This window comes from Micropterus salmoides, unplaced genomic scaffold, assembly GCF_014851395.1.
Source record: "Micropterus salmoides isolate LMB-PRFRI ecotype aquatic unplaced genomic scaffold, ASM1485139v1 Ms_hic_scaffold_13, whole genome shotgun sequence".
Taxonomy (NCBI): Eukaryota; Metazoa; Chordata; class Actinopteri; order Centrarchiformes; family Centrarchidae; genus Micropterus; species Micropterus salmoides.
Window position 1 is genome coordinate 20787897 of NW_024040374.1, and position 15379 is coordinate 20803275.

The window sequence follows — 15379 nt, forward strand, 5'->3', positions numbered from 1 at the left end:
CATTTGGACATACAGTGTGCCTTTATCAGAGTACTGTTAAGACGCTGATGATCTTTCCAGATCCTGTCTCAGTTGTCCTGTCTGTTGAGGCACCGGTTTGAGATCCAGGTTGGCTGTTGAGATGAGATTTCTGCACTCTAAAACTGGCTGCATGGCCAGATACTGTGAGTGGTAAGTGATGAAAATATGTTTTTGTCTCATTTGGGTGACCCGACCCTCTAACCTGAAAATAGATTAAATCAGCCAGATTGACTGAAATCATCTGTGTGCAGGGCCTGTAACGAGATGGCCTATTTCTTGTGGCCTGGGTGGGCTACATAACAAACAAGCTGAAAAGGCAGACACTTGCACTTCACTGTAATGGGTAGCAAAGGTGGTTACTTTGCCAGCAAAGCAGGAAAATGTCTCTATCCCTGTGTCTGTGGGTTTCATGTTTTTATATCCCAGTGGGCAGGGCTGGACTGGGACATAAAATTGGCTGTGGCATTTTTGGCCCAGGCGGCCAGACACCCCTCACCAAGCCCTGGCTCCTCCAGGCTGCATGCCGAAGTGTCCTTGGGCAAGATACTGAACCCCGAATGTCCTCTAGTGGCTGTTCCACCAGTGTATGAATGTGTGTGAATGTTAGTTTGTTTGTGCACTCAGTGAATGGATGTGTGTGAATGCAGATGTAGTGTAAAAGCGCTTTGAGTGGTCAAAAAAATCCTTATCCTCCATCCCTGTCCCCTTCCTACAGGTTGAGCTACTCCATGCTTACCGCTTCACCTCCACTCTCTCCCTGCTCTCTCTCTCCCTGGGCCCTGTCACTTTGTCCCTCTGCTCTGCTGACACAGCTTCCTCCTCTGCTGGCAGTGGCCACAGCTTGCCTTTACTCCTTCAAGTGCTTTACGCATGGTACTGCAGCTGATGTTAAAAGTACTGCAGCCCCGGTAGAAAACATATCGGTTATTTTCACACATTTGGCGGCCTCCTTCTGAAGAATGTTTTTTTTTTTTTTTTTTTTGGCATGCAATGCAAGAAGCAGAGTGGGAGGGGGCCAGTAAGAGATGTGATTGGGCCAGCCAATATCAGTAGGCTATAGAAAATTACCCAATGGGCCGCTGTCCATGCATTATGGGCCGATCCTTGTCCCACTTTTTAAAAGCAGTTATATAAATAAATAATTTACCTGAATGCACACCAACCAATGGGGACTCGAATTAAGGTCCCCGCGGGTAAAGCCTGCTTTTGGGATGTTAACACGTGGTTTAAGGGTTCATTTTACAATAAGGTTAGGCTTAAGGTTAAGGTTGGACATGTTGGTTATGGTTATAGTAAGGGGCTAGGGTCATAATGTCAATGAGATGTGTCCACAGGAATAGAGGAACAAACGTCTGAGTGATAATATTCCCGTCAGGTATTATCACAGTTGCCTGCGCACAGATGCATGATGATACATCTTGTTCTTTGTTATTAACAGATTAACCAACTTGAATCATTCTAATCACCAATTCTAAGTAATTGCGATGATTCATGGGGTCACCATTTTTTTTTTTTTTTTTGGTTCAAAGTGCAAATGAACAATTAGGTTCAAATGTGTTATCTTTTACAACACTGATAACAGGTTTCCCTTAATTGTCCAATGGAAACTATTTACGTCACGTCCTGTCAGCTGTCGCTTCCGGGTGCGGTGAAACAGCAGAGAAGTAGGAAAACACCGCACGTACATGGATTAATTTAAATAAGAAGACGCTATCTATAAAGTCACTGGAGACGCCAGCACCGTCCGGAATGGGTTCACTGAGATACATACACACGTCGGAAACTGTGTATTAACGGTATTTCACGTTGGATGTCCGCGAATAAGCGTCGCTCTCACTGAGTGGCCGTGTTTATGTCTTCTTGCTAGCTTAAGCCAGCGTAGCGTTAGCTGGTGCGCGCAGACAAATCGCGTCTCTCCGGTGAACTAGGACTTGTTGTTTCTGTTATTGTTGATATATCACTTATTCGTACAGTTGGGAGCCGCACTGTGCGTGTTTAATTATTACCGAGAAGCGTTCAGAGTTTGTTTTGGTTACTTTGAGGTCAAGACTACGTTGGAAACACTTACTCGACACTGTCAACACAAGTAAAGAAAGTTATAATTTTTCTAAAATATCCAGGGCACGTTTGAGGACACAGCACATTGCATCTTAAGTCACTCGTCAACATATCAGCAAATGGACAAAATGGATGTTATCTGGACTTCAATCACCGCACGGAAAACACAGCAGATACGTTGTAAATAACACCTCCCTCCTCTGCTGACAGGGCACTTTACAAAACATTATCCTGTGTTGGTAGTGGAGGAAGTCTTCCTCCTGTTATTCTAGTTTCTGCACAACTTCTTCTGGACTTGAACGTAAATTAAGCTCAACAGGTAGGTCTGCTGTTGTTATATACGCGTCTATGCGTTTAGAGTGATGTCATGTTGTGGCTCCATCCAAAGATTATTTATTTTCATACATTGTTAATTATTAGCTCTAAAATAGGTTAATGAGTTAAAATCATTATGGTTTACGAGGGCCTCACGTGAAGCCCTAAAAATTGCTTATTTAGTTTAACCAACCACCACAAAGTATTCAATTTTAAAGCTTTCAGAATTAATCCATTTTGTTTATAAACATAAAAATTATCAGCAGCTATTTTGACAATTGATTATTTGTCCAGCCTCTCAGTTGTGAGGGTTTGCTGCCTTTGTTTCTTATGTGACAGTAACAAAATATTCTTTTTGTTGAACAAAAAAGCAAGTTGAAGCCATCACATTTGAAAATGCAATGCAGATTTATCACAAATTGAATAATGGCTGTTATTTTTAATCTGTTTTCTGATTACAAGAAAAGGGAGAAACTCCTTGCACACAAGAAGCTGTAACCAGCAAATATTAAATATTATTACCTGATAAATCATTAGTGAAGTGAAGAATAGATAACGTTACAAACTAGCTGAACATTTTCACCATCACTGTTGCCACTTTTAAACTGAATGCCTTGTATGTTACATTGTAATAAGTATTTCATTGTGTTAACACTGGGATGATGTGGACTCATCTGCACAGTGATCCTCTTGTCCTCCTGCACAGTGAAGGATGAATGGCCTCTCTCTCAATGAGCTCTGCTGCCTGTTCTGCTGCCCGCCTTGCCCCAGCCGCATCGCAGCCAAACTCGCCTTCCTGCCCCCTGAGCCCACGTACGCCTTTCTTCCGGACCCAGAGGCAGGACCCGCTGCACCAGGGGCAACAGGGACATCCAGCCTGCGGGGGCGGAGCGGCGCATCAGTTGCTGGAAGCGGAGTGGCTGGGGCTGGGGCTGGGGCTGTGGAGGGGAGATGGAAGCTGCACCTGACAGAGCGAGCGGAGTTTCAGTACTCGCAGAGAGATCTGGACACGACGGAGGTGTTCCTCACTCGATCCAGCCGAGGCAACAGAATCGGCTGCATGTACATTCGCTGTGTTCCTAATGCCAGGTAGATAATTTGAGAGGTTCGCCTACATTTTGAGTCTCTGTGGTAACAGCTTTGATTGACTGTTTGTGTGTTATAAAGCAAAGCTTGCTTGACCTTTCTTATTACTAAGTGTATCACACTTCCTCAGAAGCCACGCCCTCCCTTCTTGTCAGTCTTCTTCCAGTCATACACAGATCTACTTCCTTCACTTGTCCCCACTATTGACTCAGCTGACTCTTCAGCTTTTCTCTTCCTGCTTTTCCATGGATCTCTGCCATTTATTTTAACAGTTTCTTTCATTCTTCAAAAATCATTCCTATAGGAACTTGAAAGTTGAGTTTCACCTGCGCTTGGTAGTTTTGATTCATGATAATAACAGTAATAAAAAAGTATCATTTTACAGTAAGTCAGAGAGGAAACATTTTCAGCTGTCTGGCTTGGCTTTCTCTCTTGAAGGTTTATGTCATTGAATTTATTGGCGGTGATTGGTAGATGAGAAATGATCATATAATTTAGTCTAGGCAGAAGGTATAGTTTATGTGCTGAGATGTAAAAGTATTTATCTTCCTGCTGCGCTGCTGCTGTTTAATTTACCAAATCAATTAAAAAGACATGGACAGGATTGTGTTACGGTCTGTGTATCTTGTATATATGTCTATCTAATTTTACACAATAATGAATCTGAACTAGAACTGATATGGCAGACTCATTGTTATGTCACATTGTGAGTGGAGGGGCCAAAACAAAGCCATGGGCTATATGTGTTCATAAACAAAACCACTGAGCGAGGAGCTCAAAACAGTCAGTGTGTAGAAGAAGGATCAGATTTCTCCAGGGAGCACGACCTGCATTCATGAATAAGAGGCAAAGACTAGAATACCTAGCTTTTATAGTGGATACTCTGCTTCTCAGGTTGTGCAAAATGTCTAGAAGTGAGAGTAATTTGACAAGAGTCCACTGTAGTAAACCAGTCCTCCAACATGCAGCACTTTTAGACAAAGATGTATTGGCACAGAGTCCAAGTAACCGCACCATTTTTATCTTAACAACAGCTGGCGTATGGTTAGTTTCAGTATAGAGTTAACAGAAATGTGATAAGGTGGATTGTGTCAGTTTGTTTGTGTCTGTTTTAATGTTGTTGTTAATCCTTCATGTGTCTCTTTCTGCTATAAATGAACTTCTAGTGTCTATACATATGATATGGAATTGCACTTATGTACTTAAATGCACTTGAACACAGCCTTAACTAAAGATGTTATTTTTCTTCGTTTCATTTACTAGTGGTGTTTTCTAGACATCCCAGATCCTGTAAAAAAAGATCAATATCTTTATTAAAACATTTGTAGATGTAAAGGATAAATGCACAATATAATTATCTGCAGGCTGCTATATTTCCAACTATAACTTAAGTACTTGTCAGGGATAGAAACTGTCTCTTTATCTGTTGGCCCATTTACTAACCTGTCTTTTCTACGTGTATCCTTTCAGATTTACAGTGCTCTTCTCCCACGGTAACGCAGTCGACCTGGGCCAGATGAGCAGCTTCTACATCGGCCTTGGCACTCGTATCAACTGCAACATCTTTTCCTACGACTACTCAGGCTACGGTGTCAGCACTGGCAAGCCCACTGAGAAGAATCTCTATGCAGACATCGATGCTGCCTGGCATGCCCTGCGCACACGGTAGGTTATGATATAATTGGCCCATATGTGTCCATCAGGGGATGATTTATTATACTGTGTCAGGCTCGTGTAGTTTAAATTAGGAGCAAGTCAAACCATGTTAAAAATGTGGATGGATTCAAATATCTACCACTGCTGTGCATAGCATCAAAAAGAAGAAAACATGGGTGAAAAATTAAAATAGTTAGAAAATGGTTAAGTGATAAAGATAAGATAAGACAGATAAAGATGTGACGAAAGGGTGAATCAGGGTGGCAGAGGTTGACATCAGTACAGAGCTGGGATGAAGAGAGTAGAGCAGAGTGGCGGACAGATGCCGTGGGAATAAAAAAAGAGCAAGATGGATGGATGAAGAGGGGAAGGCTGGGGGGTGTCTCTCAAGGACGTGGTGGTGTGATAAAGTGTCTCATTAGTGAAAGTGGAGCTGCCTTAATGCGGCTGTAGCCCTGGGAAGACATGACACCACAGGGCATTGATTAAGGGTTGGCTGAGGTGAATTTAGATTTGGGTGTAGCTGTCACTCCACTGTGAAATTTCACCATAATTATAAAAAAAAAACATACGCTGCTTAAGTGGAAGAAAATATTTTTCTGCAAAAGGTTCAATTAAAAACTTTTGTTCCCCAAACTGAAGAGACTGATAAAATCTCAGTTAGTTGAAAATTGAGTACAGCTTCATAAGTTTTGTTGATCCTTTTAGTCAGTAAAATATACCAAATTACACAGTTTTCAAAACACTACAATTGGCTTTACATTTACATGATGCTTTTATCCAAAGCGACTTACAATTGCTATGTGTATCAGAGGTCGCACGCCTCTAGAGCAAGTAGGCGTTAAGTGTTTTGCTCAGGGAGCAATTGGTGGATGTGCAACGGTGGGGAATTGAACCCAGGTCGCTCACACCAAAGGCATGTGTATTATCAACTGCCCCATCACTACCCACCATTTGACTTGAAAAAAGTATTCATCGTACTTAAAGTAGCAACTCTAGACCAAAGTCAATGAAAAACAACACATATTTTTATATTCTGCTACTGCTGGTGTGTATATCTGTCACTGCGTACTGCCTTTAGCCTCCACTATAATGGCTTTCTGTGTGTCTTTGGTCCTACCCAGGTATGGCATTAGCCCAGAGAACATTATCCTGTACGGACAGAGCATTGGCACAGTACCCACTGTAGACCTGGCATCGCGGTATGAGTGTGCTGCTGTGGTTCTTCACTCACCTCTAACATCTGGCATGAGAGTGGCCTTTCCTGACACCAAGAAAACATATTGCTTCGACGCTTTCCCCAAGTAAGTCTCTGCTGAGCATTGGTTTCTTTTCTCTGTCTCTTTGTTACTTGTCAACCAGAGATTTATTAAATGTGTGTTTTTTAGTGCATGGTGTAATTAAATAGACACAGTTGACGTAGGGCATTAATTATATCGTTGGCTGTAAGGATAAAATATTTGTCAAAGGAATCTTTCTATAAGCAATCAAAGTCTTTATACTCTGTCTCTCTCGCTGTCTCATAAAATCCTTTAAATAAGGTGTTCGTGTAAACATGATACACACACGTAGACAGATTATTACAGATCTGCCAACAGAGGAGCTTAAATTGCCACTTGTGACTGTGTTTCTTGTCCAAGATAAACATCCTGGCCTTTCTGGTCGCATTTTGGTGCTGTGATTTTAGTCTTAGTGTCCTTTTTCCATTAGAGTGTGTGTGGATTTAATTTAATTTCAAAGGTGTGAGTAGGCCATCAAAATACTGTTATATTTCAGAGAAGAACTCACACGCCGCAGGTCTGTTATTTTTTCAAACATGATATTCTGCTGCGTCACTTTGTGCCATTCACACATGATAATGTCAGACGTAATGACCATCATCATACAAAATTTATATTTGGCCAACTTTCTTATCTAATTCTGTTTAATACGGCTGAATAGATCCAGAAATTATTCAGCACTTTCATGCGATTACCAGATTCTCTCAGAAGTGGTAAATAATGAGACACGATACATTGAGTGTGTTAATTAAATCCAGTCGCTTTTCAGTGGAATTAAATTGTTAGGAAGAAGATTGGCTCCAGAGTTATTTGCTGTCACTTATTGATAAGAAAACGCTGCCACAGGAAATAAACCTGGGCCAGTTGAAAGTAACAGTTTCATTGTCATTTCAGCCTATTCCAACCAATCACCTAAGCAAAACCTATGTGTAAGTTTACCTTTGCCAGAATTACCTGCTGTATTATTGGGCTACTGCAACACATTTAAATGTCTCTTTCACTTTGGTCTAAAAGTGACCTTGCATGAGTGCAGTCTTAGTTAATCTTTAACTATCAACAACGGTGTATGACGTACAACCTACTACTGTCAAAAGTCTTGTGCTACATCCTTTTAACCCAATTTGACAGTGAATGTCAATTTTAAGTTAGAGCTGCAGCATACAATGTGAGGACTTATTCACACAATGCTTTTAAAAACAGAAAAGAAATTAGTATTAATAAGCAGTTAAATGAAACCGATTATCGTTTTAACATTAAGTAGTAATATTGCAGAAAACAGGTGGCTGGTTGTGGGAAAAATACTTTTTGGCCCTGTACTTGTCAAATATTCTTCTAATGCTTTATATTAAGTTATAGCCTCCTACTCCTACTAGATTTGGTGCCCCACATTTGTGTGCGATTTGTAATGTGGGCGTTCACTGCAGTTGTTACTGTGTTTTTTATATATATTTAAACCTTGGCCACTAAACAATTCTCTTGGCTGGACCGTAACGCAGCAGAGTAATGCTATCATTAGTGAGGCTCTAGCCCTTCTGTTCTTGTTGTCAGTTTAGTTTTAGTGGCTGAGTGTGACGAAGGTCAATAGTAGCCAACGCCAGCCTTTACGCGGAGTCTAGTCCCAGATGGTACAAGTGGGAGAGGAACAGAGGTGGTAGGAAACCAGGGAATGCCTTGCTGTCTGTGTAGTGAGCTGAGAAAGCCTCCATTGTTCGCCTGTTGTTCAAACTCAGAGCGGGTAACTGCCATTCCTCCTCTCTCTATGTGTGTCTGTCTGTATCTTGCTCTACTGTTTTTTCCGCGTCTATATTCAATGTAATGACTTCATTATACTTTTAAGATCTGGCCATTTTGTGCTTTTTCTTTACTTTGACTGCTGTTATTATTACCAAAAGGTTTTGGTTTTTATATGTCGTTTGGCAGTGAATCATTTGTATCGATAAAATCTATAACCAAATCCCACAACTCAAGTTTGTCCACAAGGGTCCAAACTGTACGACAGAGAAGGACAGGTCAACAAAGATGTAACGTTAATTTGCACGTTCTCTTATATCTGCACCCAGGCAATATAGGCATTATTTTTCCTTCTGTTGACTTCTGCACATAATAACACCAAAATATTATGTTAGTTTCAGATCAATACATGTTTGATAGCCTGTACATATTTATTGTAGCAGTCCAGACGCTGCGACTGTGGGGCCAGAGCGGTCTGTGAGCGTCACTGGACGGCCGGCTCACTAGCTGCTCCCGCAGGCACTTGTGGAGCTTCTTAACTTTGAAAACTGTTAAGCACATTTTTGATCCACCATCAATTTTTGTAAAGTGGATTTAGTGATAAAATTGCATACGAAAATTGTGAAATATAAAACATTGGCCCCCGTCTGGCAAATGCAATGATGATGCCGTGAAGTGAAGAATTGTCTCTGACCATCAGTAGTCTGCAGTGTTTTCCCATCACATCACATCACCTTTTGGTCCCGCCTCAGGTATTTGCTTGGAACCTCGAGGTGATACAAAAAAAAATACCAGGTACAACTTTTCCAGAAGGTTGAGCTGGTACCATGCAGTGGAAAAGGGCCATAAGATATTATTATAACTAATACTGCCCAATACTGACTCAAATAGCTGGATAGGGTATCGTGACAAGGGGGGCAATCCATTCAATTCAGTTACACGCGTACTACGGCATGCATCAGCAGTGCACCGGTAGACCCGAACATTTAGCTAGCATGGAGTAAGCTATAAACAAGGAGCCAGCAGTTCTGGAGGTATTTCACGCTGCGCCTACAAGTTCTATGGCTACTTGCAATATTGGCAAAGCCCATGTTCTGAGGGGTGGCGGTAGCACAACCAACTTAGAACAGTCTTCCTCACTGTGAGGAATACAGCTTATTAATTTTACACTACTCTGCATCGGCTGATACTAAAAAAGTTGGATCGGTGCATCTCTAACCACATATTTTAGCTGCCTTAACCACATCACTTTTAACCTGCAGAACTTTTAGAGAAGTGGGGAACTAATATGGATTAGTAAAGCATCGTTTTCTCCATCAGATTTGACTTACGTTCTTTCCTCATTCCCCCCTTTTCACCTTTTATAGCATTGAGAAAGTGTCCAAAATCACGTCCCCGGTGCTCATCATCCACGGGACAGAGGACGAGGTGATTGACTTCTCCCACGGCCTGGCTTTGTTCGAGCGCTGCCCCAAGGCTGTGGAGCCCCTCTGGGTGGAGGGAGCGGGACACAACGACATTGAACTGTACAGCCAGTATCTGGAGCGCCTGCGCCGCTTCATAGGACAGGAGTTGGCTGTGCAGCACGTCTGAGACCATCACCACCAGGGTTATCGTCAACATTAATGCTACCTATTTTTTTTTATTTTTTTTTCCCAGGCCCACTTAAAACGTCATCTCTCTGCGTGTCCAAGAGTCATCAAAACCGTCCTCAATGCTACGTTTTTGGGGCACAGTATCCCTTTAATTGGACCATAGATTGGATACAACATGGAGAAAAGAAGTGCGTTCATAAACCTCAGAAGTGTGAGAGTGGGAAAGACTTTGTGACAAACATTTAGACTGTTTTTTTTGTTTGTTTTTTTTTTAGCAGTTTCTTTAACAGTACAGCTGCCATGTGTTACGTGGCAGGAGGTTAATTCCTATACTGTGCAATAATATGGACGGTGTCCACAGGAAAAAGACTTCCAATGATGAGGAGACCGAACAGGAAAAAAAACTAATGAGTAATCATGTAGGTCAATTACCTTCCACACAGGAAATTTCTGTCAATTTTCCAGCCTACTCAAATAGTTAAATGGATGGCATGGGAAACACTTTCCCTCTCTGAGGTGCAACTGACATGTTTTGAGAATATTTTGGTTGTCTAATCCCCTGGTAAAATAGCAAACAGGTTTGTAACTAAGGTCTCTACAGTGAGTTTTATTAGTAACACCTGTATACTGTAATGCAATCCAATTTACAGCCCTACAATTAATCCTGTTTAGAGTGGCTGATTTAGCTCTGTTCTCATTTTGTAGTGATTGGTTATGTTGCATTGGACTGCATTATTTTGAAAGGTGTTTCTAATATATTATCCCCTCATGTATGTGCATGATGCATATGTGCATACATGCATAGAGAGGAATTTGAAGTTTGCTCAGGTAACCCTCTTTTAGACATTAGGGGTCAATGTGTTCCACATTTGTTTGTGTCTTCTTTTTTTGTTTTACATGCAGTCAGCTAAATCTCCTCCACAGATAATTTTGAACAAAGATTTCTGAGAACATGTTCATCCAGCGTGAGGTCTTTTTTTCTATCTTTTTTCTTTTTCATTTCATTTTAAAGTATTAAACCAAACTATGATCCCAAAACCTGAGGTACAGACCAAACCAGGAGTTTGGTGAACCATTGGCACCCTTAACGTTCTTGTTCCACTTAAGTTTCCATAATTTCCTAATATTCTTCTCTGCACCAAATCTGTAACCAAGTAATGGAGAAGGACAGAAGTTCAGTAGCCTCAAAAAGAAAATACCTCCAGCTCCTTCAGTTAGTGGAGCGTCTGGGAGTCTGTTAGCCCTTACCACTTTGTTTTAGCCTTGTTCGTCTTGTTTATGTCTCATACCAGTAGGTCGCAGCTGTCAGCGAGGTTCCTGTTTCCCTCAGTGTCTGGAACAGAGAAGCAACACTAAAATTAAACAGGCTTTGGTTTTCTACCTTCAGCCTGTTTTTTTTTGTTGTTGTTTTTTTAATCTCCTCCTGTCTTTATTTCTTAATGCTGTCTGACGGCCATCTTACTCATTTATACTCCATAATGTGGTATCGTTTTGTCAATTTAAGAAGTGAATGAAAGCTTCACTTTGGAATCAAGTATTTTATGATTGTTGACAAAACAAGTCAGTCCATTTTCTCATTTTAATGGTTGATAAGCTTCATATTCTGATTGATAAAATGCATTACCTCCCTTATACAGAAAAGCACAAGAAGACATGTTTTATCAGATGTCATGCAGCTGTATGGTTCTTGATTTGTTTTACAGCTTTAACACTAAGAATCTCTTCTGAGGGACACTTTAACATTCGAAATCCGACAGGTGGACAATGTTTTGGCACATTTACAGTCCAACGCTATTCCACTGCTATTCTGTGCTACAGGTAAAATATACAGCAAACAGGCTGTGTGTAAGACTCTTTCCTCTCTGGTTTACAGTGTTAACGAGAACTGCCTGTAGCATTTGTCTGTATGTCCATACATAATACGTCCCACATAATAGTTTTTCTACGTATTTTAAGCATAACATTTTGGTAACACTATTGATTCTAGTTCATGGAATTGAGTATAAAAGGGGTACAGTACATGTTCTAGCTGCTGGTATGTTTTTTTTGTAACAAGTGAAAACCGTCTCAAACATGTTGTATGGCCCTTGTTTGTTTGATTATTAAGGGAAAGATCACTAACTAATATACTTAAAATTTTCTTATAATCCGTTTTGCTGCAAATGCCACCTTTTTCTTGTGATAAAACTGCAATCAGTCTACAAAAAGATCTGGTACAAGATTACATCAGTTTGGCTGTATGACTCATAAGATAAATTGTAATGCCTTCTTTTTCACTGCCTAATTTAGATTCACCGCACTCTATCATGACAAAATCCCTTCGTTCTGTCACTAATGGTGTGTTTTACAACCAGACATGAGGTACACGTACCAAAGCCACAGAGGTGTTTTATCTAACTGTGTTGATTTACATGGACCTCAGATGAGTGTTGCACCTTTTTACAATTTCTTAGTTCAAGATTATGACTGTTTTTGTTTTTCACTTGAAGTCAGGATTTTCATGTTTTCTTGTGTGCGTGTATCAACCAAAGTTTAATTTTTTGTTTAACGCTTTACCCAGTATACCTGCTGTTTATGTTGTTCTCTTCATAACCAAAGGCAATGTTAAGCTCTTTAGTTAACTTTTTATTTATCCATCTGGTTGGTCTGATCCTTTTCCACTATACAGCACATTTGGATACAAATTAAATGTAAATTTATCCGATTGCTAAACAATTATGTTTTTTCATATCATGTTTTGTTTCAGATATGCAGCAACAGTTTGAATAGTATAAGTTGTGGGTGTTTATATTTTCTTTTTAAGCTGTTAAAATGTATTTGTGGAGGAGTACAACTAAGCAATACAGCAAAGCCGTTGAGTTTGTATTTAGAAAAACAGTGTGGGATGATGAAAGAACAATGATAGAGGAGCTTCAAGCAGACAAATGAAAAGCTTTTGTTTTTGTCTTTATGTTAAAATGTTTGGATTTCTGGTGTAACATCTGTGGGTATAACTAATTTTTAGTTTTTAAAGATTTTGTCCTTTTTCCCCCAAGAATTAAAGAGAAAAGAAGTTAATAAAACATAATCAGAAATTGATAGTTAGCATGACTCATTCCCTCTTATTTTTAAAGGTATTTCTTCCATGCAAGTGTTGTTTCACAGTGAAGATGTGCTCTAATCTGCAATCTCCAGATATCCGTGTTACATGTGTCTCATTCAGTCCCTGATTTTCCACTCATGGCAGTCCTGGCACTCTGTGAATAATGACTTGCCTGTAGTGAAAGGCCTCACGGGGCTGCATGAGATGGGTGAATAATTGGCTGATGAGTAAATGAGTCTTTAATTGCCGTGTGTGTGTGTGTGTGTGTGTTTGTTTGTTTTCATCCTCGGTCTTGGGATGGACTTGTTATCATCTTTGCCAAAAAAATAAAAATAAATAAAGGTTTAAATGATGTTTTAATTAAACCAGTACAAGGACTCAGGTCTGTCCCGGCCTTCCCTCGCTGTCTGCCACTATGTTGAGTTGTGGGGAAACAGGGACAGATGGATGGTAAGCTGCGCTCCCCCTCCTGCCCCTGAACACACGCACACTTGTGCCAGCTCTCAATGGACTACATAAACAATCTGGTGTGCCACTCAAATGCTCTTACGGATTAAAAGCAGCTGCGGTGGCACATCCCCCCCTGCGTAAGGCAAAGTTAGTGCAGCGTCCTGATGCATCAAACGCAACTCAGTAGCCCTCCGCACTCAAATGCACTGACACAGCACAAAAACCCTTTTATTTTGACAAGTATCAAAGGATTGTATATGTCCTGGGTCTCAACCACAGAAGACTCGGAACAAGCCTTTGAATGTTCACAACCTGAGAGTTGGAGTGTGGTGAACATTTCAACTATGCTGTATATCAGTTTGAGAGCTAGAGAGAGAAACACCTACAGGCCAATATGTGTCCATCAGATGCTGATATGGCTTTGTTTAACCACAGAGTGTGGAGGGCTCGGATGAAGGGGCTGAAATGAAAGGAAACGCAGTCCTGCAGATTTGCATGTTGACCTGACTGTGACACAAGGCTGCAGATAACCTGTCAGGGCTGATTGCTTAGACAAAGCGACCCTCGACTCTCTGGTCTAAGTTTTTAGTTTTAAAGAACTCTTTGTTCTTCACCAAATGTTTTGTCGTTTGAATATTTAACCAACAAATCATTAAAAGCAATAATACATTTCAGTCTTTTGGCAGCCTTGAACGATGCATAATAGCAGATCGCAGGTCTGACTACCTTAGCCCTTGATCGGTTTCAGGATATCAAACAACACGCTGGATGCATTTTAAGCATGGTATTTCTTATTTTTTGTCTTGTCACTTACTTCAGCGCATAAAAAGAAATTAAGATTGAAAAAAATTCTAATAAAGCTGAAATAACACACTATTATTGCCAGTGCTCCATATGGATGACTAGACTGGAATGTAAACAATTAGGCCTGCACTGCATGTCCCGTTTGACTCTATGCCTGACAGTTGTTTAAGTTTGGCAGTCACTTTGTGTATCTGAAATTGTGCTTCCCGAGTACAAAAGTTAGCTCTTCAACTGCTGTCCAGCTCATCTGATTAAAACCTGATTTCAACCTTTATGCATAGCGACCACCTGTTGAAGCGTGCTCACTGTTCTCATGTCTCCCGGCATTTACTGCTCATCCACAAAGTAGATGAAGCTCACTGAATGCTTATTTACAGCTTTAATGCAGTTTAAGTTCAGACTCCTGTTCTAGTATTTTTTTATTAACACAATTCAGCTGTTAGCAGGAAATCAAATTCAATCAAACGGCTATTAAGCTGCTTTAAAGGCCTGGTCCCACCTTTCGCACCACCAATAAAAATGAAACATAAAATGGAACATATCACTGACAGTGGTCAATGAAAATACTGTAAGCTTTCCTCATGATGAAGTCGTCATACAGGGTGGAGAGGCTACACTGTTTTCATTCAACAGTTCTTAACCAAGTAAAACTGCTGCTGTGTAGAGTGAAGACTAAATATTGCTCCAACAGTAATGGTACACTGCAGTTTTCTGTCCAGTTGAGAGGAACACATTTGTGGAATAATTACACTGACTTTACAAAAGAATGGACGCGTCTCAATATTTAGAGCTCCAGAGCCTTTCCAATGACCCGGAGCCAATATACAAACATTACTTTTTGTCCATTTGGACAATGATTTGAAACCTTTTTAGCTTGTGACCCAATGCAAAGGATACATGGCTACTTATGACCCATGGTCTTAATGTGGACATGAGGTTCAACCACAGAAGGATTTTTGGAGACGCAAGAAGGTAAAATTATTTTACAAGGAAATAGCAAATAATTTAGAAAAACTCAACGTAATTGCATTTAACAGAATTTTGTTTGTTTTTTCCTTTGTGACTCCTTTAATTTAACCGGTAATGGAAATGCAAATCAACACGCTGTGGTTTTACTTGGCCCAGCCAAAAGTCCTATTGTGGCCTCTCTGGTTTATCCTGGGACCCCTTGGCGGGTGCTGTCCACCATAATCAGTAACCCCAACACTTACCTTTCTAATTGTGGGGTCCAGCTTTTTGTCCCCAAAATTACTGTGAATAATGTATAGTATGTTTGTTTTGCTCTTTGATTTTGTCATTTT

General features: G+C 40.5%; 1 protein-coding gene across 2 annotated transcripts; it reads left to right on the plus strand.

Moving 5' to 3' along the window:
• Positions 1 to 1640: 1640 nt before the first annotated feature.
• On the plus strand, positions 1641 to 12826 carry abhd17ab (abhydrolase domain containing 17A, depalmitoylase b). Of its 2 annotated transcripts, none has more exons than XM_038716126.1 (5): positions 1641 to 2398; positions 3077 to 3483; positions 4951 to 5145; positions 6261 to 6440; positions 9515 to 12826. In XM_038716126.1, the coding sequence occupies exons 2-5, from the start codon at positions 3107 to 3109 to the stop codon at positions 9738 to 9740; spliced, it is 978 nt and encodes a 325-aa protein (XP_038572054.1). In that variant the 5' UTR covers positions 1641 to 2398; positions 3077 to 3106; the 3' UTR covers positions 9741 to 12826. The 2 variants fall into 2 exon arrangements, with proteins under 2 accessions (XP_038572054.1, XP_038572053.1); XM_038716125.1 differs by having other exon boundaries at positions 1642 to 2398; positions 3101 to 3483.
• The last annotated feature ends 2553 nt before the right edge of the window (positions 12827 to 15379 follow it).

Bases quoted from the DNA above. Each gene is read 5' to 3' on its own strand.
- abhd17ab (XM_038716126.1), top strand. From the start codon at position 3,107: ATGAATGGCCTCTCTCTCAATGAGCTCTGCTGCCTGTTCTGCTGCCCG. The intron at 3,484-4,950 runs GTAGATAATTTG...GTATCCTTTCAG, and splicing joins CGCTGTGTTCCTAATGCCAG to ATTTACAGTGCTCTTCTCCC. The intron at 5,146-6,260 runs GTAGGTTATGAT...GGTCCTACCCAG, and splicing joins TGGCATGCCCTGCGCACACG to GTATGGCATTAGCCCAGAGA.